This window comes from Synchiropus splendidus, chromosome 10 (assembly GCF_027744825.2).
Source record: "Synchiropus splendidus isolate RoL2022-P1 chromosome 10, RoL_Sspl_1.0, whole genome shotgun sequence".
In the NCBI taxonomy this organism is placed as follows: Eukaryota; Metazoa; Chordata; class Actinopteri; order Syngnathiformes; family Callionymidae; genus Synchiropus; species Synchiropus splendidus.
In genome coordinates, this window is record NC_071343.1 from 3,061,034 (window position 1) to 3,087,806 (window position 26,773).

At 45.8% G+C, this 26,773-nt stretch overlaps 1 protein-coding gene across 2 annotated transcripts; it reads left to right on the plus strand.

Moving 5' to 3' along the window:
• Positions 1-234: 234 nt before the first annotated feature.
• atf2 (activating transcription factor 2) lies at positions 235-15,568 on the plus strand. Of its 2 annotated transcripts, none has more exons than XM_053876980.1 (12): positions 235-271; positions 805-877; positions 1,656-1,752; positions 1,820-1,938; positions 2,016-2,141; positions 2,888-3,066; positions 3,787-3,901; positions 4,836-4,934; positions 7,426-7,644; positions 8,433-8,639; positions 12,665-12,770; positions 14,013-15,568. In XM_053876980.1, the coding sequence occupies exons 2-12, from the start codon at positions 830-832 to the stop codon at positions 14,189-14,191; spliced, it is 1,494 nt and encodes a 497-aa protein (XP_053732955.1). In that variant the 5' UTR covers positions 235-271; positions 805-829; the 3' UTR covers positions 14,192-15,568. The 2 variants fall into 2 exon arrangements, with proteins under 2 accessions (XP_053732955.1, XP_053732956.1); XM_053876981.1 differs by lacking the exon at positions 235-271 and adding an exon at positions 286-485.
• Positions 15,569-26,773: the final 11,205 nt, after the last annotated feature.

Below are 26,773 nucleotides of genomic sequence, written 5' to 3' on the forward strand. Positions count from 1 at the left end.
TCAACATATGCGTTTGTCCAGTATGTCTTCCGGTCAATGACTTAATGGCCGCAGTGAAGTATTCAACGCATATTCTCGATTGAAAAGGCCACACTACGTATTTAAAGCAGTGGCTAGCGAGCAATCGCGTTCTTAAAACCCAGCTGGAGCGCATTTTATATCGACATGAACACGAAGCGGGATGTGGAGCGTGACGTATGCGGAAGAGTGACATCTCGCGATTTGTAAGAAAAGCCGCGAGAGCAGGGAGCTGCGAGGTTGTGGCTGAGGGGTGAGTATCCTCACTAATGGATGCGCTAACGTCGCGAGCCGTTTTAATATGCGGTGGTGAATTGAAACAGCTTTGCTCCCACGTATCTGTGTTACATCGGCATTAACACTTGCGTTACGTCCAGCGACGGCGTTATTTGGACGCAAACATGGCGACGCTTGTGTGAGGGGGCTCGAGCTGTTCCATGGAATCGACTGCTCCTCCTGCTAAACCCGTGTGTTCTGTCTGCCCCCTTTCATCCTTAATACACTATTTATAGTCGGAGTATGAGACAGGAAAGACCCGCTGAGTCATTTAATGTTTGTATATTCCCATATGTATCGCCACAATGCTGCTCTTGTAGCTGGGGCTGAGATGTAAACAACCGAAGAGACGCCCATGACAAGCTTTGTCCACATCCACAGGAGACACGGACTCTGTCTCCAAGCCTCTCACCCTCTTCAAACATTTATTAACGTGCATAAATGACCTCGCCTATGAATATTATAGCTCATTTGTAATGAACTGCTGTCTTGTTGTCTGCTTCTTTCCAGGTTAAGGTCACTGGAATCCCTTAATATGAGTGATGACAAACCTTTCCAATGCACTGCTCCTGGCTGTGGACAGGTAAGATATGTGTTGCTCCCACTGCTTACTGCTGTTGTGTAGGATCCCATCCCCGCTGCATGGGGTGACCCTGGACATAAAGGCATCCGCACAACACCACAGGGTGAAATAAGAGCTGAACTAGTTGAACATATCAGTACTAGATTACACAAGAGAATCTCCTTTTTTATTCTGAAACATGACAACGTGAACATTTTTTTGCGGAGCAAGTGCTTGGGGCTGGCTTCACAAACTAGTTTGCTAACTGAGTCACAATGGAACGACAGCTTGGTGTTTGTCTGAAACTACAGCTATCACAGTCATGACTGGTGTTTTAAGTTAAGTGCTGCAAAGTCTTGAAAAAGGTGTTGTTTTAAGCTCTAAAATGTAAATCTGGAAAATATTCTTTTGTATGCTGGGGCTTTGTATGGCTAAAGTATATTTACAGGAAGATATATATTTGCTTGGAGTTATGGATATCTGCAACATCAATGTGTATATTGGCATTATTGGTGTTAAATGTTCAAATTGTTAAGTTATTTGTCACATGCATTGATTGCATTTTTAAACAAGATAGCTGCATTTTAATGACCTGAATTTAGTGCCACTTAATGATGTTTTTGTTTTGAAATTTTCTAAACATTCACACTGTGTGGAATATTTGTAGCGACGTATGTTCAGGAGTACAGAATACAAGGTTTGTTTGGACTTGTGTCATTGACATAACGTACATCTGTGAGGCAGGTTTTATGGCTGTTAGTCTAACCTGTAACCCATGTTGTCTCTTTTGTCCTGGCAGAGATTTACAAATGAAGACCACTTGGCTGTCCACAAACACAAGCATGAGATGACACTGAAGTTTGGTCCGGCAAGGAATGAAAGTGTCATCATTGCTGGTACGTCCCTTTCGGTTTCAGTTCTACTTACCGAGCTGGTGTTGACTCTAAATCCGTCCCCTTGCAGACCAAACTCCCACTCCGACCCGCTTCTTGAAGAACTGCGAGGAGGTCGGACTCTTTAATGAGCTCGCCAGCCCGTTTGACCATGACTTTAAGAAAGTGGCGGAAGATGACATCAAAAAGGTTTTTAAATTGAGCCAATGTTCTCAAGCCCGCTGCACGCTTCCTTATTAAGAGATTATTCTTTTGTCCTCTCATAGCTACCACTGGACTTGTCGCCTCTAGCAACACCCGTCATACGCAACAAAATTGAGGAGCCTGCTGCAATGGAAGCTCACAGAGAGAGTCCTCTGCCTCACCCAGAGTCCACGACCAGCGATGACAAGGTAATGGCTTCGCAATTAAATATCTATCAATGGATTTGAGTGTTAATACCTGATGACTAATACTCATTTATTTTTATTTTTTTCATTTGTTTTTTATTTGATATGAACTTTTAATGCTGAGACATGTATATATTTTTTTTATCTTACCTATTAAATCTGCCCCTCAGCGAAACTATTCAGGTATGACTGAGTGGTTTGGTTCCACATTCCATGGCCAATAACTGTGTGATCGATTTGGTTCAACTATAATTGATTGGTGATCGACAGCAGTGTTTCCCCGCACCAACTCTTCCCCAACCAAAGAGTCAGAGCATCACTGAAGGAATCTTGACTTCGGGTCACACTGAAGTTCTCTTTTACAGCAGAACTTAATCTCCAGCAGTTTTCAAGCCATTGCCTCTCACAATAGTGATATCAAAGTTGAAAAAAAAAGTGTTGTATAGTTGTTTCTTATCTCTGCACACTTTGTATTCAGGGGTTAATTTTGCCTTCAGGTGTAAACCACTCAGTTCTACCAGCATTTGGTTTAAGATGAATGGTATCGTCGACCCCAGACAGTACAAAAAATATTTAAATCTATTCAAATTTATATACATCTTGTGCACTGATTTGGTGGGCTCTACTAACAGTCCTGCTCATTATTATTTACAGATTTTTATTTCCCCATTGAGTGCTGAAAACATTGATCATTCGGTCTGTAGTGTTGATGGAAAACTCACAGCTGGGCTCTTGTGTGATGTTTTCAGGACTTATCTTTGCAGCCAGCCTCACTGCCAACATCCACTATAGTCCATCCTGCATCCCTCCAAGTTCCCAATGTACTCCTAGCAACTACAGAGGCAAATGTTGTAATACAGCCAGCCCTTCCATCGCCAACATCTAGCTCTGTTATTACCCAAGTCCCATCCACTAATAGACCTCTAGTGTAAGTAACTCTGAACATCCATCTGTAGACCTCACAGTACTCCGTTCTTTTGAGTTTTGTGCAGCATGTGCTTGTTTTGTTTCTTAACAATATATTTTTTGTTTTTGTGGCTGAACATTTTTTGTTGTTAAATAATTATCGGCATCAGAATTGCTCATACCAGCCTCCGAAACACCTGCTGACCTCAGGATGTCTCACCAAAAACCACTATAAATCGACATTAGCTGCAGTTTTAGGTCAGGTTTCCACTTGTCAATCAACTTCCAGAAAAACTGGAGAGTAAATGTCCAAGTAACAGTTTGCTGTTCATCGTTGCAGTTTAAGTATTCCTGTCATTTTAAAGTCCCTACCATATAATAAAGCTGTATTCCCCCAGTTGAACCGTTATTACAGTCGGTAGCCCTCAGCAGTGTTGAATGATTTGCACATATTACAACTGTATCGTATCCTGTGACAAAAACACCTACTAAAAAACACACTTTGACCAGAAATCAAGGCTTCCTGTTAACCGTCATCACCAAAAGGTTTACCATTTATGGCTTTAAGTCCAAGTGCTCAAATAGGAATTGTAGTTGGGCAAAGCTGATGTCATTTTTGTGTTCTTTCTTTTACTGTTGTGTACCATTTGTATTTTTAGTCGACCACTTCACTCCATATAATTCTACATGGCTCCGTTTGTCGTCTCCGCTCTGTGTTAAACGTCCTTCCTGTGTGTTGTAGACCAGTGTCGGGTACCTTCCCCGTGCTCCTGCAGCTGCCTAACGGTCAGACCATGCCGGTGGCCATACCTGCATCCATCACAAGCTCCAGTGTGCATATTCCAACTACAATCCCAGTAAGTGTTCAGCTCTGATGAGTTTACGTTGGTTGAATTGTGTTGTCTTTGGTCTAATATGTAATGAGTCAGTTTGAGTTGACCTCTGAGCCCAAAGGTCAATTTTGAATGTGAAATTTCGAGGTTCACTGGACATTTATAGTCAACCTGAAGTTGAAGCCTGAAAGGATGCCACTGGAGAGGTGTGTGACAGAACACATCTCAGCACGGGGCCTCCAGACGGTTGGAGTGGCATCACACACACGCGGCCATCAGGCTCTAATGTGCTGAGATTGATTGAAGTGATGGAGGACAGAGAACAACTTCCTGTTATGTCTGAGGCAAAGACACCAGAATTGGCGGACGCGTAGCAGGCAGCGCTCCAGGACCCTTCAGCGCCATGTGTCCTTGTACCATCACTATCACAGCGCTGTATTTCTGGCAGAGCGCATCGATTAATACTGCTAATGCCTCCTGCTAATTACAAGTGGGTGCCATTGAAGTTTTCTAACCTCAGACGTGCGGTGTGATCGTCGGGCTGGAACACTGAGCTGAAGATGATGCCTCTGATAGCACCACAGCGGGGGAATCAAAGCCTTTGTCTCTGCAGTCTCTCGCTCCTGACAAGTAAAGAAGCAGATGAGAACATAGGCCACTAGTGGTCCTCGCTTTCACTCCATCATTTCCCTCCATTCCGCCCACAGCTCTGTGGCTGCCGGCCTTCTGACTCTTGTCTCTCATCCCCTCCTTGGCCTCCCCTCCCATATGCTCCCGTGCAGGCGGGCAGAGGTTCATTAGCGTGCGCGCTGCATTTCCATGTGGCGCCGCTTCCACCAAATAACAGGCCATCGCCTCTAATGAGGCTGAGATATGAGGAGAGTCTGCCGAAGCCCTGTTTGTGATTCTGCCTGGCAAAGACTAATTTTCTCCTGCTGATGTGTGTCTCTGCTGTCAGCTTGTCAGACCCGTCACCGTAGTGCCTAACGTCCCCGGGATCCCCGGACCTCCTTCGCCACAGACGCAGCCGCAGCCGACCCAATCAGAAGCCAAACTGGTATTTCACATTTCTTCTCCTGATATTAGTCTTCACTCCTTACCTGAAACAGTACAGCTCTCTTTTGCAGAGCAAACCTATTGAAATAGTGTCATATCAAACAATGTGGTGGATTGCATGACCATGGTTTATCATTTTATTTTCACAAATAAAATCACTTTTTTTCTTTAATATATTACATAAATAAAAATGTTAGTCACCTAATTGATTTATGTTGACTTAGCTGTTTTAAGAGCATCCATGGTGGTAGACAAAACTGCACAATAACTCATCATAAAAAAAAGAGTAGCACAACCACTTATACCATCAGCAGTTAGAGCACACTTAGTGGTCATTCATAAACGCATTCCAACTTGATGTGAACTCAGTGGACGCAGCGCTCACTTGTTCCCCGCTCCCATCAACGGTATCCTCAGCACAGAAAAACTTCATTTTAACTGTATTTCACAGAATAAAACTCCTCTCTTTTGTGCACCTCCTTAGTGGCTAGAGTACATGTGGATTCTTTGAGAAGAGTTGTCGTTTTTCCATGACGAAAGAGGCAGAGCTTATAACGGTTTTGGCTGAAATTGCTCTTCACACTCCCCTTAAAACAAGGAACTGAAGCTACTTCCTTCATTAGAATGTCATGGCGAAATGTGTTTTCTCTTTATTTTAATGAATGAATTTCCGAGTTATTTATTCATTTAAATCAATCAATTAATAAATACATGAAGCCCACAGACCTGTGAATGAGGTTTGGAGAAGGATTTTCTGAGGCAAAAAGTCAAGGTGCAGTATGTGATCATGGACACAAAAGTCTCTTTATCAGCTGTGAAATGTTAAGTTTAAACCAAGTCATGTCAAACACTCATAAATAATATGGAACCAGCACCTGCAAAAACACAAGTTGCCTTCTCCTGTCCCATGTTTTGAGCAAGTGCTCTGGCATTGGATTTACGATTTTGTTTTGTCTTCTTCTGCCCTAGTTCCTTTGTGTGCTTCATTCAGTCCCCATCATCCCTTCGATACAGAGGAAAAGCACATCGCTAATATGACTGTTAATGTTTAAAGAGGCTGCCAAATATTCCGGTTCATCTAAGTCATGATATACAGCGCTGGTATTTAGCAAACATCTCCCATGCTGAGAGCCCCTCGCAGAGGTCTTCTAGCATTCCGTCAGTATTAGAAAGCCTGGTAGTTGAAGGGCACGGATATGAAGCGTTGTCATGGAGATAAGTGGCAACGTGATGAACTACGGATCACAGAACCCGTAAGTGTTCTCAGCATGCTAATGCCTGCTGAAATTAACAGATAGAGCGCGGACAGGAGTGTGTGCTGGCAGGGAGAGATTGATTCTGACTGCCGAGTTGGGTGGGGTGGGGTCGGTCTGTGTGGGTGGAGGGGTGCTGTTGGGGATCATGGGGTGCAGAGATGACAAACACATCGACAGTGTTGTGCTCAGCATGGAGCGCAGGAGGCGGGGCACCGACGCGTGCCAGCTGGGGGCATCCTGGCACCCGCTCTCAGCCAGACACATTAAGTCTCCCTCACCCTGCATGGAACCTTTTGTTCAGCAGAATCTTGCCTGACCCGCACCCCCCTCCCCACCCTCCCCACCCTCCCCACCCTCCTCACTTGCAGTGCCTCCCTCTGCACTTAGCTCATCAGCAAACACCTAATGAGCCCGCGTCAAGGAAACCGGGCCCTTCTCAACCTGCCTACTCCCGCCCCCCACCCGCCTCTCAGGGGGCGGAGAGACGGCACTTTACAAGGACTGATGATGCTGCAAAGACCACAATAATGATAATTAACTTGCTGAATTTAGAAGATTATGCTGTTAATTAGTTGCAAAATAAAGATAAGTAATATAGTAGCAGATGGTAGAAAGACACCCAAGAGATGGAGGGTTATTACACTGATGAGGTTTCCATGGCAGAGATGAAATATGAATCTGACTGGCTTTTCTCTCCTTCTATGGGCCATTCCAGGAGAATAATATCTTGCTTCTGCCAGAGGAGCTTCTGGAAGGGTATTACACGATAAACTAATTTGCTAGATAGATAGGTCTGGCAAAGGTAGTTGTTAGAATAATGCGCGCCTCTGCTTTCTCATGTAAATGTATTCCCTCTCACTTTGTTACGGCTTTGAAAGGCTCATTCACGTTCACCTTGTTTGCTGGGTGTTTGATGTCGGAGGAATTGGCCCTAGAATGTGGAACAAAGTAGTTTCAGGGAATGTGTTGCGCTCCACCGTCCCAGTGTTTAGTCATTTATGAATTGTTTCGGCGTTGTCGCCATGTCCTACTCCCCCTATTTGTGGCGGAATAAATGTGTGTTTGGGGTGTGTTGTTTTGCTGCGTCATGCTCGTCGTGAATAGTTTTAATCCGTCGGACGGTTTTCAGCACATGGTTTCCTGCTTTTGTTCTCATGGTCTTGAATATCACTTTGATTCTTAATGTCAGTATTACTTCCTTTGTTTCCTGATTGCTCGTCTTTGTCCAATTTCCAGGCCGTGAACACCACCCTGCACCAGCCGCCTCCTCAGGTAACCAACGGCTGCGACGTCGAAGTCCAGAGCAGCGCGGTGACGCATACTGCCGCTCCTCCTTCTCCGGCCCCGACGTTAAACCTGGCTCCGGCCACGCCCCAGAATCTGACTCCCGCTCACCTGCCCGCACCTGAGGAACCGTCGCTGCAGCAACCGGCCACCTCCACCACGGAGACGCCGGTAAGCTCTGCTCTGAGGATGTGGAATTAAATCATGACTTGTTCAACAGTCTGGAACCTAATGAGGAACTTTGGGGTCTTCAGATTTTATATTTTTAAAGTGTAATGTTTGACAAAAATGTATTAAAGTGATTCACACTCTCTGAATTTGGAGGTGCCTTATCTCCTACAGAGCGTTTGTTGGATAGATTTCATTAATTAAAAATATGAATTTACAGGTCTAAACTAGAGAAACTGAGCACAATATCAAAAAAGAAATATAATATATATATATTTATTCCATATTATTTAATTTAAATAATTACTTTTAGTAAAATTTCAACCTAGTTTTTGATGCATTATATCATTTTTCCCATTTATATTAGCATGTTTAGCATGCAAGTTTTTTAATTAATTTCTCAGCTGTATATCTAATTTTATCATCATGTCAAAATTTGTATTTTATCATAGTTACACCCCACTGTTTGCAACTGTTTTCTTTCTGGGAATATATGGTTTCAATTGTTGTTAGTTTGCTTTATTTTCTGAACTCTTTTTGCCCCTCAGTTGCTCGAGCTGTAATGTGAAGCTCCTCATAGGTGGATTAAACTCCAACCTGTGCTGTAAATTGTTGCATTTAACTGCAGTGAGTCTGAAGTATGATGGATGGTGAATCCAGGACGATGTTGGAACGGAGTTCTATTGATCATTTTGTGGACTTGATTGTTGCAATTAGTGAGATTATTGGTGCTTTGTTGCGCCCCTGTTCCGAGTGTTCCATTATCATCTGTGGTACTTCTCATTCGGCAGGCCTCCCCAGTGCCACCTGTTCAAAATCCACCCAGCACCGGGGGTCGACGGCGCAGAACCACAAGTGAAGACCCAGACGAGAAGCGCCGCAAGTTTCTAGAGCGTAACAGGGCTGCGGCTTCTCGGTGTCGGCAGAAGAGGAAAGTGTGGGTCCAGTCTCTGGAGAAGAAGGCCGAGGACCTCAACTCGGTGAACGGACAGCTGCAGGTGCTCTTTCACTCTCCCTCGCTCGTGACGCTTGTCTGGTGCCTCTGATGCGAGCAGATGAAGGCAGACTTTTCCCTTCTGTGGTGATGAAGTCATTAAAGCCCATTAAGCAGCGACGCTCGATGACAGCAGCAGTGTGCGAGCCCTGTACGTCGATGCGTCCCTGTCAATAAAGATGTATCCTCCAGATGTCAGCGGCACGCAGGCGTGTCTGCGCTTCTGTCTCGGCACTTTACTGAATGGCCTCAAAAATCTCAGAGGGAGAGGTGTCTTTTTGAACCTTCAGTTTGCTGCGAGTAATTAGCATCTTACGCTGACAAGTTCGAAACAGTTCACGTATCCGCCGTCTCCGTTGATAAGTTTGAGCCGCGGGTGCAGCACTTTGCTGTTCCACACAATTAAATTAGATGTTTGTATTTTCTTATTTTCCTGAGAAAGCAGAGAAGGGGGAGGGGGTGTTGGTGTGTCTGGTTCAGCACCGACATCAGTACTTTTACTAGCCGGTGGCGGGTCACTGACAACGTGAAGGTGAGCGGGGTTCAGACGTGAGGATCGTCTCCAGCGGAGGAGACGCAACAACATGTGGCAGAGAATATAAAAAAGCACTATATGAAAGCATTAATCAGCAGCGCTGTTTTAATGCTCCCCTCATGCTGACATGGCCCAGCTGATCGCCAAAGCTGCCTCTAATGATGCACAATTATTTTAACATCATCCTTAACTGGCTTTTTAATGAGGTGTCAGGCCGGCCGGCCGGCTCACCGGGCGCAGCATCATTCCAGAACATTCACTGAATTTTGATCAACTTTTGGATGCGGCGGATTTATCCAACGTGAATCTTATTTTTTTCACTCATGTCTCTGTATTTTGTTTTTCTCTGGCTGCTGGCTTTTAATGTGACGTGAAAAAAACATCACACAGTATCACAGTATTTTCCTGTTTTTTTATACGCCTTTTGGTGAATTATACTCAATTTGTTTTATTCTGTTCTTTCTGTTAGTGTTTATATCTTTAGAACCAGTAGTATTTTCCAGATTATAGTGGAACTCCCCTGCAGGGTACTGGGTTACACACAAGGTTGGTGTTTTTGAAAAAAAAATTAGTCACTTGAGGTGTGTAAATCATTTGATTGTAAGGTTAAATTATTGATGCTGATGACATGGATTGAAAATGAATTTGTAATCAAAATGATGAGACCTTCTGAGTACATGATGTGGAAAAAAGTGAACTTTAAATCATTTTAATTCAGACACCTCTTCAAAGTAGGTGGCAAAAATAGAAAAACCTTGCTGAATTCAGATATGATTCTGTTAAAAGTACATAACTGAAAAACATTTAATTTGATGTGCCACTTCGCAGGTGAATCTCTAGAGAATGTGCTATGTCCTTGAAATATTTACATACTGTAGCGGGACTCCGAGACAGAAAGCCGAGCCAAAACGGTGACGGATCCGGTCATTTCCACGCTATCACGCTCGGACCCACGGATGTTGCTAAGCGGTAGCTGCGCTAACATCCTGCTGCTGAGAGACCAGCAGTCTCACTTTAAAGTCTAAGGACTTAATATACACTTGATGTATTAAGAGTCGTGTGACCCCTGCAAAAATGATTTCATCATCAAACCATGAAGTAGAAATGGTGGCCCCCAAAGTGCTTAGACATGGATGGACCAGAACTTGTTTTTACTTGTGAAGTCAGTCCTGGGATTTATGCGTACTATTTGGGTTCCAGTTCTTGTGTCATCAGTGTGTCTATGTCACCTTCAATAATCTCCCTAATATTTTATTTTTTATTCATTGTTTTATTATTCATTTTTTATTAATTATGTGATGACCATCCATAGGTTGATTTGTCAAATATAAATTTTCCGTAATTGTTTTGGTTTCCCCTCCCAGTAGTCGTGATCGGCCTCAGCCCAGCCACCCTCCCGAGGAAAACAGAAGTCATGTCGTCCCACTATATGCTCTTGGAGCCTTTACTTCTTTTGATCTGCAAATGTTACAAAATATTTTGGCTTTTTGACTCTTAAGGCTTGTGTTGTGTGTTAAACTGTAAACCTGAGGTCGACTGGAGGTGAATCTGTTGTGTGAAGGGCTGATGCTGCAATTGTTGTTCTCTCCTCTGATGCTCGAGTGCCTCACATTCCTTTTGTCAGTGCTATTATTTCAACAATCATGTGGCAGCGTATAAATACCGTCAGCATCTGTGTTCTTAACAACTGTAATTGGCCGCGGCGGTGAGAACGGCTACGGCTTTGATGCACGCCGCCCTTCCAGCTGCATTTAAATCTGTCTTACAATAGCTCGGCGCTGCCAACAGCAGCAAGACCAAACAGATGGAATCAGATAAATTGGCTGCTTTTAGACTAATAGATTACGCCGCCCGCAGTACTTTAAAGGAGAAGGGAAGGCGCTTAAATCTTCCAATTGGTGCTGGGCGAGCAGCGGGCCGCTCTAAATCCAGTTAAAGTCACCTTCAGTGTAATGTGGCTCCTTTTACGACATGCAGAATCCTCAGCTCCCTCGGGTGCTGTAACGGCGCTAGCATGTAAATCTCAGCCTCATCTGCAAACGACAATTGGAACCGCTCGGTTCTGATAGATGTGCTGGTCAGTCGCCAGAGAAGCTGATAATTACTGAGCAGGAAAATACGGACCGCGTTCCAGCATCGTTTCCTTCTCCGAAAGTCCGAAGCACTCCGCTGAACATGATCGATCAAATACAGAGATGTATTTATCGAGCGCTGGGTCCGTTTAGCATATATATCAGAAGCTATGAATTCAGAGTTGTTTTATTCAAGTGTGACATTTGTGGCACTGATGGTGTCACGGTTCTGTTCAGTGTTTGCCCCTCTATGATTTAGCTGGGAGGAACGCCAGTGAGCCGCCATGATGTGCGTGAGGTTCGTGTCTCAGTTAGTGCCATCTTTGTTTTCTTTTGGAATCAAGGTTCTCAAGAGTCTTTAGGACTCGTCACTTGTTTTGGTGGATACCATATTTTTTCATAAAAATTACACACAAAATCCACTATTTTAAAAATATATTGCATGTTAAATAACAATGATGCGGAACAGAACTGTTTAAAAAAAATTATTCCCTTTTCAAGAAACAGACCAAACCCGCAATGTAAACTTCTCTCACACATGTTGCCTAACCTGACACAATGCTCCTCTTTTCATTGACAACACGTCCAGGGAATGAGTATCTGGGCTCCAGCTGCTGAAAGCTCTGGTCTCTGATAACAGAACACAGCTGCTCGTCCAAAACAATGACCCCCATTAGCATTGGTTTGGCCTGCGGTTCTTGTTAGCTTTCACTCAGTTAGCCTCTCGGTAGCGCTACAAATTCGGGCGTTTATTTAAGGCTGAGTCGTGTCATCTGGTTGGAGATTGTTTCTCACTTGATAGGGAAACGCCTGGAGGAGGTTTGAGAACTTCAGTTTGAGCTGCTGCCCCATTGACCCAATGTCCGATAAGCTCATCTTCCAACGATTACCTGTTACCAGCTAGGAATGTAGGCTTATAGTAAGCAGGGTGTCCTTGTGTGCTGGGGAGGCCTTTTGCTGAGAACAGGACGCCCTACTTTTAGGCCAGACACCCCATTTTTCCTCCTCAGTTTTTCCATGGAAACATTGCAAGCCTTCCTAGTGGTTGCTTTACGCTATTCTGTTGCCGATAAAGCTTTAGGTTCCGAGAGTTGCATTCCATTGATCAAAGTTCTCAGGCTCAATTTGGACAAGTAGAATCAGATTTCGGGTTAGGAACCCCGACGGGGTGGCTCAGAAGTGAAGAGCAGACTCTTGTTCTCCCATGATGCACCTGAAAGCTAAAAGCCTGTTACAGATTTGTTCTCTTCTTCAGAGAAGTCATTCTAATGGGAAGATGATTCTGGTGTCCAGCCATAGTTAGACTGGTTTTTCCCTGGTTCTAACTTGAAACTGACTGTTGCCACGTCGCCATTCTGTCTTCATGTGATGTGGCATGGCGAAACTCACCAAAGTGCTGTCTCCTGTCCTGTCTCCCAAAAGAGTGAAGTGGCCCTGCTGAGAAACGAAGTGGCTCAGCTGAAGCAGCTCCTCCTGGCTCATAAAGATTGTCCCGTAACAGCCATGCAGAAGAAGTCCGGCTATCACAGTGAGTAATGCGCCATTAGACCCAGCCTCCCGCTGACACGCGTCTCGCTCACACATTAGAGCCATTTGTTCTTCATTCTGAGAACTTCTGGGGCCTGAGCTCCACGAGGCCACAGGTGTGGGGCACCAACAGCTCTTGTTATTCTCACATGGCACCTGAGTCAACATTGGCTGGATGTTCCCGAGAAGCTCATCCGTCTTTGTGTGCAAGTTTGGAAATTATTCTTGGGAACGCTCCCAAGTTTCCAGTTTTGACGCATCTGAAACGGCTCTGAAAACTTTAGATTTGTATTTCTCCCCAACAAATTTCATCACTTGGAGAAGATTTTAACCCTGTAAACACCGCTTTGAATCGGCGAGCCGGTAGATGCCTCCTCAGGCGCCTCGCTGCTACACCTCCCAGAAGGCTTTGCTTCTGCTGCTGCCAGACCTGGAAATACCCTTCATGGTTCTGACCAAACAGTCCTGCGGCAAGTGTGAGGAAATTACCCAGACTGCTCTGCAAACAAGCCAGAAACATGCTCTCTGCTGGCTCGCCGGCGCCTCCATCTGCTCCGCCCGAGTCTGGAGCCAGAGTTCCGCAGCACTGCGATGCGTCGGCGTGGTCTTGGTGTCATCAGGAGCGATAATGCTCACTTGAACGTGAAACACACCCGCCGAGCCTCGCAGGTCTCCCTCACTGTCCGACGCTGATGTCGCACCAGAGCTCCATTCCTGAGCCGCCCGCTCACGTGCGCCCATTAACTACCAGAGTGCCATAACAAGCAAGTCCACATCATTAGCAATATTAATTATGATTGTGCTCCTTATTCCTCTCTGAAGCCGACCATGAGAGCCCAGTCTTCTCTCCAGCAGGATCCAATTAATTCAGAGCAAGTGCCGAACAGCTGGTGGCATTTCGACTCCAAGTCTTCGCCACTCTCTAGTGTGAGCATCATTAAAATCAGGTGCTGTAATCATCTGTCGCTGCAGTCGTTGGCAAGGTAACAAAAAACAAATGAGAATGCAGTTAGAGAGGAAGGCGCTGCCCCAGAATGTGATGTTCTTCTGATGATGTGGGTTTAAATTGACATTGCCGCTTTAATTAACGGAGGAGGTGCCGCAGGAGCGTAATGGGGATTAATGGAACAGTTTGCGAGCTCCACATGCCAGAGTTTACCTGCGATCAGTGATTCCTGGCGGCGCGGCGGGCGGGCGGGCGGAGGGAACCCTGGAAAAGAACCATCCTCTTCTTTATTTTCAGTTTCCGACAAGGAGGAGAGCTGCGAGGAGATGTCGGTGCCCAGCAGCCCTCAGAGCGAGGCCATCCAGCACAGCTCCATCAGCACCTCCAACGGCGCCGCCCCCGCCGCCTCCACCCAGAGCACAGAGGAGGCTCTGCCACCAGGGGGCGTCACTCAGTCGCAGCCTCTAGGGAGTTGATCAGCCGAGACCGAGGCCAACAGAAGCGTCCTTGAAGGAAGAGATGATCCATCCTACTTGATTTTAAGAAGGAAAGGATGCGTCCTTTATGACCTTTATTTTGAAAAGACACTGCTGCAGTTAGCTTCCTTTTAAAAAAGCCTTCGTCATAAAAGCCTTCTCAGAATGTGTCCTGATCGGACGCATCCTTCAGCGGGGCTTTCTTTAAGGAAGCATCCTTCCGGAAGCGCAATCTGCATTTAAGTCTGTCACTAGTTTTTCTTCAGGAAGCTTCCTTCAAGGACACGGCTTTTTGGTCAGAACAAAGTACAAGTACACAATATCTGAGGTACACTGAAGCGACACGTTTCCACAGAGTGGTTGGAAGGATGATCTTTGAGTCGATTCTTAGTGTTAAGATTTGTTTTGTTGGTGTGTCTAAAAATGCAAAATCTCTCTTGTGGAGTGGAAGAGAAGAGAGCCAGCACTTTAGGTGTAATATAAAGATGTAATTCTTTCTTATTTATTCGTTTGATTGTTAATAGATGAATCGGGATCATACCAAAGTGTGTCGCGGCTCACACGTGAAGCTCAGTCGCAGCTATGACTCTCCTGTCTTAGTGGGAACAAATGGGGTTTTAGACGTCACAATAGTTGCGGCAGCTTTTCAGTATCGCCTCCTTCTTTAGTGCCGCCGCCGATTCATACAGTCTGAATGTCTGAGCTTTACCTCATCTGTAAAATAGGCGCCGGTGTGCGACTCATGACATTCCACCTGATTGTTTCACACGCTTTGATTGTTCAGTTCCTGTCGGCTTGTTTCAGTGCCATGAATGTTTTTGTGTCAACTTTACGCAGCGATCGAGACCAAGGTCTGACCCGTCCTGAGATGGCGCGATCATCAGTGCAGCGGTTTCCATGTGCTGCTGTAGAGGAGCAGCGACAGTGCTGTGACTTTGTAGTTGATGTACTTCTCTAGTCAGGATTCTCTCCATCGGTTATTAGTTTTAAAATCAAATGTAGAGGGGAAAAAAAGGTGACTGAAGTCGTCTCCAGCGCAACGCGATCAATGTAAAGTTTTGAACATCCTCGGTAGAACTTGCCTTTTCTTCAGTACTGGCTTACTACTGTGTAGTTATACAAGCTCCCAACTTTCATCTCTTTCTTGTGCTCTCTGCATGAAGTATTGGATTCTCTGAGAGAATTTATTTGATAAGATAAATGTTGTTTCTACTTCAGTTGTAGCTTGGTGATTTGTTTTTACCGGAACTGCAAAAAAAAGAAAAAAAAAACATCCAGGTTGATCTTGTGTCGAATGTGTAACTTGTAACTTGTGGAAGTTGTGGATCAAGTTTGAATTGATAAGTCGTTGTAATAAACCTTTTATTATCTCTTTAATGGACTTTACATGTGTTTGATTGAGAGTCCTTCCGTGGCTCCAGTGGTCAGTGTGACCAACGACTAACCTGCTGCTGCTTTGTTGCAGGGGTCTGAAAGAGGCGAAACGGTAGCGTGAAAGTTGTTGCACGGACTCTTCAGTTTCAGCTACGGGAGAACACGCTGATGAAGTGTGTCCTCCACTTGAGCAGCACCAGCATAACGATGTCTGATTTCAGCGACAGTTTCTGGGTGTCTATGTAACACCAAAACCAGGCGCTGACTTCCTCCTCCTGCCCGACGTTGTCTCGCGCCCATCTGCACATTCTGCGGTTTCTGCTGCCGCCGTGTGGTCGCTGTTCGTCCTGCATGTTCATGGTGAGTTGTCTTGCTTCTCTCTTACACTTAAATATACAACTGTTAATAAGGAGTTGGTGTCAAATGAGTGGCTTAAACGACGATACACAATTCTTAAACCCACAGTCGTGTTTGGACGAGGCGTTACTGTTCCACCATGTCTGCTCAAAAATGTGCCATATGGTGGTTTGAAGAGAGATAAACATGGATGGATAGAGTGAGTTTTCCTCCGCCTTTCCACTAATAAATGCCTGTGAAGCAATGGCTAATATCTCCCACGAATAAAAGCAAAATAATTATTTCTAAAATCCAGAATGTTTTACATTAACTTATTATTGTTATTGTACCTCATTTAAGATAATGTTGACGGTTATGTTTGTGGTCATAACGTGACCAAGTGTGAAAAAATTCAGGGGGTATGAGTGCTTATGCCAGGCACTGTATAGAAGCAAATGTATATATTCGATATGGAACAGAACGTCTTTCAGCACGCTGATGACGTCAGAGTGAAGGCGGATGTTCCGTGCATTAAAAAAAAAACCCCGACGTAAACAAGCGTGTTGTCCAAGGTTCCTAGCGACAGAAAAAATGCGCCCGATTTGTCAATTATTTCAAATTTGCTATGTTTACTTCAATGTTTCACAACTCAAACACATTTTATACTAACTGTAATAAGATATTTTTCCTAACTCTTATGAAATAACGTGAACTAATGTCAAATTCCCAAACTTAAACACTCATTTCTGACAAACGTCAAGCTCATGTGACCTTGGCTACCTTGACTTTAGCGATGGCGGATGACTGCGTGACACAAACAATGGCTGCAAACGATGCCTCCAAACGTGTCGGTAATAGCGCTGTGAATACTGCTATTGTGCTACAGTTCATAGATTTGAGAGTGCTCCCTTCAGCCACCAGAGGGCGGTAGATCCTAATCCAACGCTGAAGACATTAAGGGTGACGTCACCTCTGTTTGTCGCCGTCATACCATGCAGTAAACATATCGATTTTGAGCTTAGTCGTTTCACAACGTTTTTTTGAGGAAGGTGAAGAATGAAATTCAGCATGCGTAGTTATATCATGTTAAGTACGGCGGAAATGGCGGCATAGTGGCAATTTATAAGCAATAATTTAACGTTAACTAAATGTAAAACTAAGATCTCATGTGGTGCTGGGATCAGTATCTGCCATATTACGTCGGTCCAACCTTCCGCACTCTGTGGCTCTCCATGACAACGCAGTAACTGGGGCACCGCTGATAAGCTGAATTGTAAATGTTGGGATGTAGGTCGCCGCTTTCATGAATAGCATCACTTTTGCCCCCCACTGCTTATTTCTGAATCTTTGATCTGTAAAGCTCTCGCCATCTAGATCACGGTTTCACACGCAGCAGCTTAATTCAGATTGTTCTCATCAAATAACCCCCACTGGGGAGGAGGTTATTCATTATTTACTGATCCTTCTGTTGCTTTAATGAGGTTTTGATAGACAAAAGCATCAAGTTTAAATTTTCACGTGGCATATTTTGAGTTTTGGAGTCGACCTATATTCCACTTCTGTCAACCCCTAAAATAGAGGAACACTTGGTGAAGTCAGGATTGTTGTGGTACAGGGAGTTCCTCGCTGAGGAGCCTGAAGAAATCCAACCTTTTTCGGTTTCATGTGGCTCCAAGCCTGTTTCTGTTGGAGAATCTTTTATTCATGTTGTTGTTATTGTGACATCAGAACCAACCATCAAGCTTAAATGAGGTTTTGGGGCAGTCCCTCATCATGGCAGTTTTATGGGTCTCCGACAGGCACTCTGGTTTCCTCCCTCACTCCAAAACCTACAGAGTGAGTTGAGGACTAAATTGTATGTTTGTCATGTTGTCCTGAGTAGTAGCTTAGTTCTTTATGATGAGATATGATGTTGAGGTGCATGGGTCAAATTCATTAGGATTTGTACTCCCACCTGGTTTTTGGGTCATGAACCGCTTGTACAAGAAATCAATGGCATTGACGGAGGCCAGTTGGCATCTGGTCTGTATGACTCCTTCAACAGGGGGGAGGCCACGGGCTGACCCAAACCTGGGAACGTCATGGAAGCACTGGAGGAGGTGTCTTTAGGTTGTGTTCAGGTGTAGAATCACCTTGTGTACCAGTGTTGCCTCTGAACCAGCACCGGTGTGTCTGTGTGTGTCAGCAGATGGCTCCAGCTGTTCCCATAATTCTGGGGTTTGGCCCTCAGCTCTGCGCCTCAGCAGACCTTCGTTTAATTAGAGCAGGATTAAGGCCAAACGGGCTCATTTACGTAGATGCTATCATAAAAGGGAGCGGGCCAGCTCCTCACCTCCAGGGCTGTTGGAGGGTGAAACATTTAAAAAAGCGCTGCGCTTGCTGAAAAGGAGAGGCTTCAGGCCTTGGGGCTCCAGATTTCCTGACAATGAAAATGTGCTGTTTGTGAGCTCATCAGCTCCGCAGATGAAAGAGACTGATTTACATTGAATTCAGATTATGCAAATGAGCCCCTGCGGAACACGTGAGCGGTCGGTGGAGGGGGCCGGTATATTGTTATGTTAAGTTCAGAGCTCACAGTCTGGGGTCATCCCTGGTCCCCGTGAGGAGATGGAACCTGAGGTTGTCGGCGTGTCTTGCTTCTGTCGGCTCTCGATTGGAGGCTCAGCGCCGCTTTGGCACCATGGACGGGAATATTTAATAGGTCTGCATCATATCAGCGAGGAGCCGGCGCTGCCGCGGTGGGGGTAAATCCCCGGTGGGCAAATGTTCAACTCCCTCAATCCCTCCCTGGAGCTGCGGCCTTTCACTCCAGTGGGACGTTGCACCTTTGAACAGACATTAATATGTTGATGTGTGTGTCTGGCACAGATGTTTAGGCTAATCTGCCGCCTGTATTTCATCTTAATGCTTCACTGACATGTTTAGTGGCTTCTAATGTTCCACACTTACGTGTGTGTCGGAGCGTCCACTTCTGACACACACCGTTTTCTATTTCAGCTTGACCTAAATGAATCTGAAGCTAAAGTGGCGTGAGATTATTTGGAAAGGTTAGAGGCAGATTTTGGTCCAATCCTGCGGCGGAATAGAAAAGTCGCCGCCATGCCATTGTCTTCGCTTCATAATTCATGAAGATTGATTCGGCCGTGACTGAAGACGAGCGTGTGCTCAAACGATTTTTCTTCACGATTGTTCCGGCTCGTCCTCCGGTGGCTGGTGGGATCGACCTCCGGCGTGGGTCCTCCTCACTCACCGCTGCAGCGACCAATTGATCCTCGACACTTGAGCAAGATCCATCGATTTCATCTGCAGCCGTTCTCTCTGCGATAATTGCTGCTCATCTGAAATTATAATGAGGTTGTTAATTCAATTACCAAGTCCTCGTTCGATGTTGTGCATGCAGATGAGGGTCGTCAGGTGACCTTGGCTCTGGCTGAACACCTTATCAAGTTCATCTGTCGTGGACCTCCTCTGTCGTCAGTACATCTCTTTCACTGTCTCTGCTGAGGCTGTGATCGAGAACTATCCTGTCTTCTCCAGTACAGTTGCATTTTAAATCAGCGGTAAACAGCGGTTAGTTTATTTATCATGAGTGGCGTTTACACTAAGATGTATAACATATGATAAAGTGCGTGCAAGGAAACATTAATATCCACAAAAAGATGAACCGCGTGAATAATTCCCACCTGCAAAATATGTCTGTGGTGTCGCGTACTGATAATGTCATAGACTCACTGCAGCTTCAGTACAGTTGCTACCAAGACCCTGGACTGAGCTCAACAGACTTAAACCAAAAGTAGATCAGTAGGGTCAGAAAGAAGAACCGCAAAAAGGCTGTGTCAGTACTGCTGAGTTCAGCACATTTCACTCTGTCAATACTTGCCAAGAATGATCCATTCTAAAAGTGTGTTAAAATATGTTCTCATGTTTGATGTATAGCATGTTGCTGTATATACGTGTTTTCATTATTAATCAAGAAAAGTGCTGTGGATGAAAGTATAGTGGCACTTTAATTAAAAGTTCATTCAATTCAATTATTTTGGTAATTTTTCTCAGCAAAAGACACATTTTTGTCCTAAAACTGATGCATTCAATGTTTCATTCAAAATTTCATGATACAATTTCTCCCAGTTGTTATTTATTTATTTTTGTCATGATTGTCTTTATATGTCATGCGTATTTATTTACCGTCTAGGTTGCAACTTTTTTGTGGCTTTGTGTTCATATGTATGGTGATGTTTTGTGAATGTCTCTGATGTTTGCTGAGTATCTTTAATGGCTTTCATTCTTTGTTGTCATTGGCTGTTGCTGCTGTCTTCTTCTGTCTCTTTGGGCTTCTCCTTTCAGGGGTGGCCACAGCGGATCATCTTCCTCCATCTCACCCTGTCCTCTGCTTCCTCTCCTCTCAAACCTACAAACCTCATGTCCTCCTTCACCACCTCTATCAATCTCCTCTGTGGCCTTCCTCTCCACCTTCTGTCTGGCAGTTCCAACCTCAACATCTTCATCTACCAATGTACTGGCTCTCTCTCTCTCCTCTGTACATGTCCAAACCATCTCCATCTAGCCTCTCTGACTTTGTCTCCTACAAACACCTGACATGGCTGTTGCTGCTGTGACACGTTGAATTTCCCCACTGTGGGACAAATAAAGGACTTCTAATTTAGAGCTGAACTGGTAATGACTGGTTGAAGCAGGAAACACTGTCAGAAACATTTGGACAGGATCGGTTTTATTCTTTCACTCTGAGCTCACGAGGGCCACATGTGGCCCCGCTGGGCTTCTGAATACACAGAGTCAGACAGATTACAAGCTTCAGCAGCTATAGATCTACAGCAGCACTTGGGTTTTAGGTTTTAAGCAGCGACATTAGAGCGTTTAAATAAATCCTGCTCGACATGTATTGGACTAATTGATTGTTGGTGGTGGAGGGAGGGCAGTGACTTGACGGGAGCAGTAAGCAGCTTTTTCAACTGCATTGTCCGTTATCTGGGTCTGTGAGTGGCTTTAGCAAAATAATGTGAAGCTTGAGGCACAATTGCTTTATCACAGACCTCAAAGCACATTGATGTGGTGGTGTCTGACACCTGGATGGCTTCTGCTTTCAGTGTCTCCTGGGTGACTGAGTCTAGTGAAAACTCATGTGTATGTCGGTTGTGTTGGTGGCTGCAGGTGAGGGGATGTTGGCGAGTCAATTCAGGTTTCTGAAGTCCTAATGTGTTGAAGATTCCCGTCCCCTGTGGTGAGCTGGATGGAGTTAATGGGATTAGAGACAAAGCTTCTGACCCAAAATTTCTTTCTGGAGTGTTTGAAAGCTCGTGTGCTAATGAGGGCGCCGCTCTTCACACATGAAGGGCCGTTTGATGGCGGCTCTGGGGACGCCGCTTTTGACGGCCAAAATCTGCCTGGTGTCTCCTCGCTCTGAGGCGACGACAGGCTCTCGGTTGGACGTCGCAGAAGCTCAGACTTGGGCCACAGAAACGTGAGAGCGGTGTGGTTTGCTATACAGGAATTATCTGCCCGGTTATCTGCTTTGATCTGACTCTAATCTGGTCGGCCACTCAACAGTGGTCACTGAGAAGCTCCACCAAGATGGAAACTCATCTTGGACCGGAGGAGACAGAGAGGTTAATGGAGGTCGAGCCTCAGTGGAGCATCAAGGTGATGAGCGAGAGAAATCCTGGGTTGGAGTTTGGAGTTTGTGCTGGCTGAAGGAGGAGAAGGCAACATCCATGGGTGTCTTGCTGCGCTGGTGCTCCAACATGGGATCCACATGGACCAGCAGCAGAGCCAGGAGCAGCCACATCACCCGGAACCTTCCAACCACCTCAGTGTTTCTGAGATGAAAGACGAGGCCAATAGGTCGAGGAGGGGCCAGAGGTCCAGATATAGACACACCACGCTGTGATGGTCGTGGGAGTCGTCTGGATGTTCTGCTGGAGCTGCCTGGAGCAGGACAGTCTCCCGGAACCTCACGACCCAACAGAAGGCTCAGATGATGCGCCGACATGTCAGCTGAGTCCTCATAGAACAGCATCTTTGTCCTTGTTGTTGTGCTGCTGGATGCTTCAGTGTGACCTGTGTGGCGCTGTATGACCTGTGAGTGATGTGCAACACGTGTTTATTTAGACTTCTGAGATGAGAACAATCATCTGCAGTGGCAACAGAAGGAAGATTTAATGAAATATGCGTGCGTCTCTTTCTAGTGTTGAGTCCCAGCAGACCCTCAATATTGACACTCACGTCTGTATTTGCGGTCCCTGCTGAGGCCTCACACTGCGACTCTAAATTGCAATTCTCCGATATTCTTGCTCCCTCGACACTGAAGCAATATTGAGGACTTGTTCTCCAGAGCTGCCGATTCTCCCTCTGCTTTGTCCAGATCCACTGTTTTATATTGCCGCGATGCTGAGTGTGAATTATTCATCAGATCCATAAAGAGACGGCCCCTCCCTCCCTGAAGACTGAATGATACATGGAGATGTGTTTCAGTGCCAACTCATTTTTGGGCTGAAGACCAAAAGGCAAACGTGTGCAACTGAATGTGTCTGCTCTGATTCGACAGCGCCTCATGACAGAGACGAATAACACTAAGAATAATAATAATAATAAATGATTCTGATGATGTTTCACTCCAGGATCTCCACTCCCACATTTGGTTTGCGTTCCTCCAAACACTCTGGTTTCCTCCCACATCCTGATTGTCAGATGTTTGATTGGTGCTGTTTAGATGGGTTGACACTTGCCTTCTCACCCCGAGTAGCTGGGATAGCATGGACTCTAAATCTCACTTCCCCCGTTATGGCAAAGATCAGATCTTTAGACGAGTTAGAAGCGCATGAGGTTAAAAAAAAGCGACACAAAGTTGAAGTTTTTGATCGAGTTGTTGCTGTTGACAGGAAGATGTGCACTTGTGAAGCGAGTGCTGCGAGTCGGCAGCGGCGCGCCACCATAGATCTGATGTTTATAAACAGATGATCCACACAATCTCCTCTCATTGTTCACGATCTGATATCATTCTCCCACCTTTGTCTAAGCAGTGATATGAACGACGACACTGGCGTCCTGGAAACAATGGAGGATTATAGCTTTTCAGTCGTGTAAACGTCGCCTTTAGCTCGACCTCCTTATCGATTCAGCTGAAGTGATTTAGGAATCACCTTCTAGACCAGTAAATGCATGATGAGGGCGGAGTGTGGATTCAACTGAGAGCTGGTTTTGTGTTCTGATTCTTGATGAGTATGGTTCAGTCTCCAGACTCTGACTTGACTTGGCTTCATGGTGGTGGACACGTCGCAGCATGCAGACGACAAATCGAGTCAGAGCTTTGTCTTTTGGCTCAGTTCTTCCTTCACACGGCAATGACGCTGCCCCCCTCTGTCCCCTTCCTTCCCTCACTCGTGAACAAGACCTCAAGATCGCGAGGCTAGTGTGATCCACCGGAGGTTGAACCCTCATGACGGGGATGTGTGGGAGCTCAGACAATGAGCCTGACTGTGTGACTCCGCCGCAAAAGTTTATGTAAACGCTCGTCAGGATGAGTGAGTGAGGATGAGTGATGGTGTCGGTTGGATCAGAACAAAGATGAACTGTGAGAGGAGCTGGTCTCGACCCGCTTGTGTAACGCCTGATTCAGGACCTTACGTAAGAGCTTTGCATTGAAAGAGAGCGCGAGCCGACGATGTGACTCTTTGTTTGCAGAGTCGTCTTTGATATGCTAACAGGAGCTGCTCCAGATGTCCGTGAGCTCTCCGCTGCCTGCTTTGGTGACTTTATATTCATGGGTTTGGGAGCCGTAGCGTGGTTCTGACTCACATACATATACATGCATTTAAATCTGCTGCAATCACTGTCAGTCATGCTGCTGAGACGCCGCGCTCACTGGCTAACTCTGTCTGGACCAGTCATGTGATCAGGTCTGCTCACTCTGTTGTGGTTTATCTGAGCCAGATCAACACTTATCAGTGAGAGCTAGCCATCTGGGAGGAGGTGGGAGCCTTAAATGTTGACACCCAAACCAGCCAATAGCAAATACAACTCCAGAAGTTACATGTGTTTAGGGAAATTCAGATGTTTAGAATTCGACACAGAAATGTTCCTCCTCCAGACTCGCTCTGGACCACCGCAGTAATTCTGTGTCTTTCACACACCGTCCCACTTCTGAGCCGATTCAGCACTTGTCGTGGAGAATGTCACGGCACGAAACTCACTCACGAGCTTCCTCTTGATTTCTCAGATTCTGTGTATCAACTTTTATCATTTTTAGAGCCGACTCATGCATATCACTGATCCCCAACCTTATTATCATTACGGACCGGTCAACATTTGACTTCGCATGTGGCCTGGGAAGTTGCCACTTTGACCCGTCATATAAGGCCTCTGCATGTTTGTGTGCCCGCTAAGACTCACATACTCTCCTCCTCTCGACCAGTGCCCTAACACTCTCTGACTCTGGTCGCTATGGTAACGCTGAAACATGCCTTCATTATAGTATACAGATACAGCACAAAGCCATATATAAAGTGCATGAAAATTTTAACACTGAGCTTGTTTCTCTGCAACGAGACAGTCCCATCTGGGAGTGATGGTAGACAACTGTGATGAATCCATATTTCACGATATTGTTAAAAACTTCTTCTTGGAAGTCGTCGGCTCTTTTCCTGTCTCTTCTCTGAACCTTTTACCCGTTGCAAAGAAACGGTTGTTTCCTCCTCATTTCCGAGCATGTGGGTTAAGTTTTGGTTCTTCAGTGACCGGGGCTTAACCGAGAGCAGCCCGGTACCAGTCCCCGGCCCAGGGGTTGGGAACCACTGATGTATATGATTTGGCCGATGTTTGGGGGGCCAAATATGAAGGCTGGGAGGGGCCACCTATTCAGTACCTAAAGATTCAAGAGGATAAAAATGACTAAAACTGCTCTGGGTAGCTTTCCAGGGTGTCCCTGCCTCTCATTCTGTGCACCCCTAAACTCTCAGTTTAACTGCCGTGAATCGTCTGCATATATGGCTGTTAAAGTTGGTCTGAGAGCTTCATCTGTGATTTTCATTCTCTGTTCATCCATCAAAGTTAAAGAAGCAGACGTGAGATTCTTTATGAAACAGGTTTACGGCGGTGTCATGGAAACGATCACAGCGGGTTTCTGTTCTTACGTATCGCAGCAGATGAAGCGTCTCAGCTGGTTTCCTGGTCTGTTATCTATCCAGCTCTCTCACTTCCAGTTGTTCATCATCCCGTGGGCACTTTAATTCAGAGATAGCGTTTTTCTAATTATTCCTCGCCATCATCCGTCGATCTGCGGCGACGCCACTCACGGCTTTTGTCGTGTAAATTGTCTTAAAACAGGACGACATTCGTCACCATGGTGAAATTAAACAGGTTTTCTTCTGGAGAAAGTGTTTTAGCTGAGAATAATTGATGCCGCTCCCCCACATCCCCCACCAGCGTGTGGACAGTTGAGAGGCGCCAACGCTGTCGTCCTCGCCGACCAAGCTCTGAGTCACTTCTCATTTGACAGAACTGTGACGTCCCTCACCCACGCTCCTCAGCAGTGACTGTTTGAAGTCGTCACGGCCGCCGTGGCGGGCTGTTGATACTTGGGTGCTGCGACCTTGCTAGCAGCTCGCCGCCATACATCACTGTCAGCGCTGGGATTGTCTGGGCCACGCTCGGGTAATTTATTTTTCCTGGTGAGATGCGGCGTAATTTGCTTTCTGCTCACACTGCAGAAAGGCTGCTGCTCTGTAGGCGACTTCCTCTCCACCCGTGCTTCCTGTTGAAGATAACGGCAGTGGCAAAGCCAGCATCCAGTGTTGAGTATTTTTGTTGGACTTGGTGTTGTGTTGAGCATCAGTGGACGGTTACATTCAAATATTTGCTTCTTCAGGCGTATTACAGTGTGAACTAAATCAAGATGGCTGCCCACTTGGCTAGCAGTCATGCTTCCTCCTTGGTTTCACCAAAAGCTTTGAAGCATTTCAATGAGAGTCAACGTCGAGTTGTGGGCTTGTGCTTGTTAAAATAGACGGAGAACCCACTGTTATGATGACTTCATAAGTGATGAAACCCGAAAGAGGTGTCCATATCGCCACTAACCTGGTGTGGAAATGAGAATTCTGACTTCACTTGGGTTCCACTCAGTCAGAACCAGGTCAACAAGTGGCCTCTTCAGTCGAGTCACTGAAGAGACACAGTGAACGAGTGCAGGCATAACTGTGACCTACTGTATGGTCCCTCATCCACATGATAGCTCACGCTGTGTACACTTCTTACATCACGGCTGGTTTGTACTTCATGTCCGCGCGTCCCACTCACTCACGCACTTCCTGCTGGCGTTACATAACCTGCTGCTGTTGGAAAGTGAGTGCTTCTATCAGGGGCGACTTCAGAACCAACACAGATAAAGATTAAATGAGCATGAAAAGTCGTCCAGTGGAAGGTGGATATCGGAGGCGTTCACGAGCCGCTTTAATGGCTCGTAATGTTGCCGGGTCAGCAGTGAGCCAACATTTCCTGATGTAACAGCGGTTTCTGTGGAACAGGCCCAGGTTTACGAGAGTCTGAGGCAAGCGGAGTGCTTGCTGAACTCGCCATCCAGAGCCGGGAGTTCGTGAGAGGAAGGTTTTCAGCTCCAGAGCATGAAGTTAGTAGATGTAACAGACACCACCACACGGCTCACATCAAACCCCTGGAGCCCCATCAGGGCGTTTTTAGGAAGCAAACAAATCAATCAGTGTCAATTACAGCCGCATTCAAAGCGAACCACATCCTGAGCAGCGCACTCTGGCGCCGCACTCAACAGCAGCCCGGACACTTACACAACAAAGTGGTCCGAGAGCGAGAGGATGAGCCACAGCTCTTAGTGTCTTTTATCTCATC

Bases quoted from the DNA above. Each gene is read 5' to 3' on its own strand.
- atf2 (XM_053876980.1), top strand. From the start codon at position 830: ATGAGTGATGACAAACCTTTCCAATGCACTGCTCCTGGCTGTGGACAG. The intron at 1,939-2,015 runs GTTTTTAAATTG...GTCCTCTCATAG, and splicing joins CGGAAGATGACATCAAAAAG to CTACCACTGGACTTGTCGCC. The intron at 3,902-4,835 runs GTAAGTGTTCAG...CTCTGCTGTCAG, and splicing joins ATATTCCAACTACAATCCCA to CTTGTCAGACCCGTCACCGT.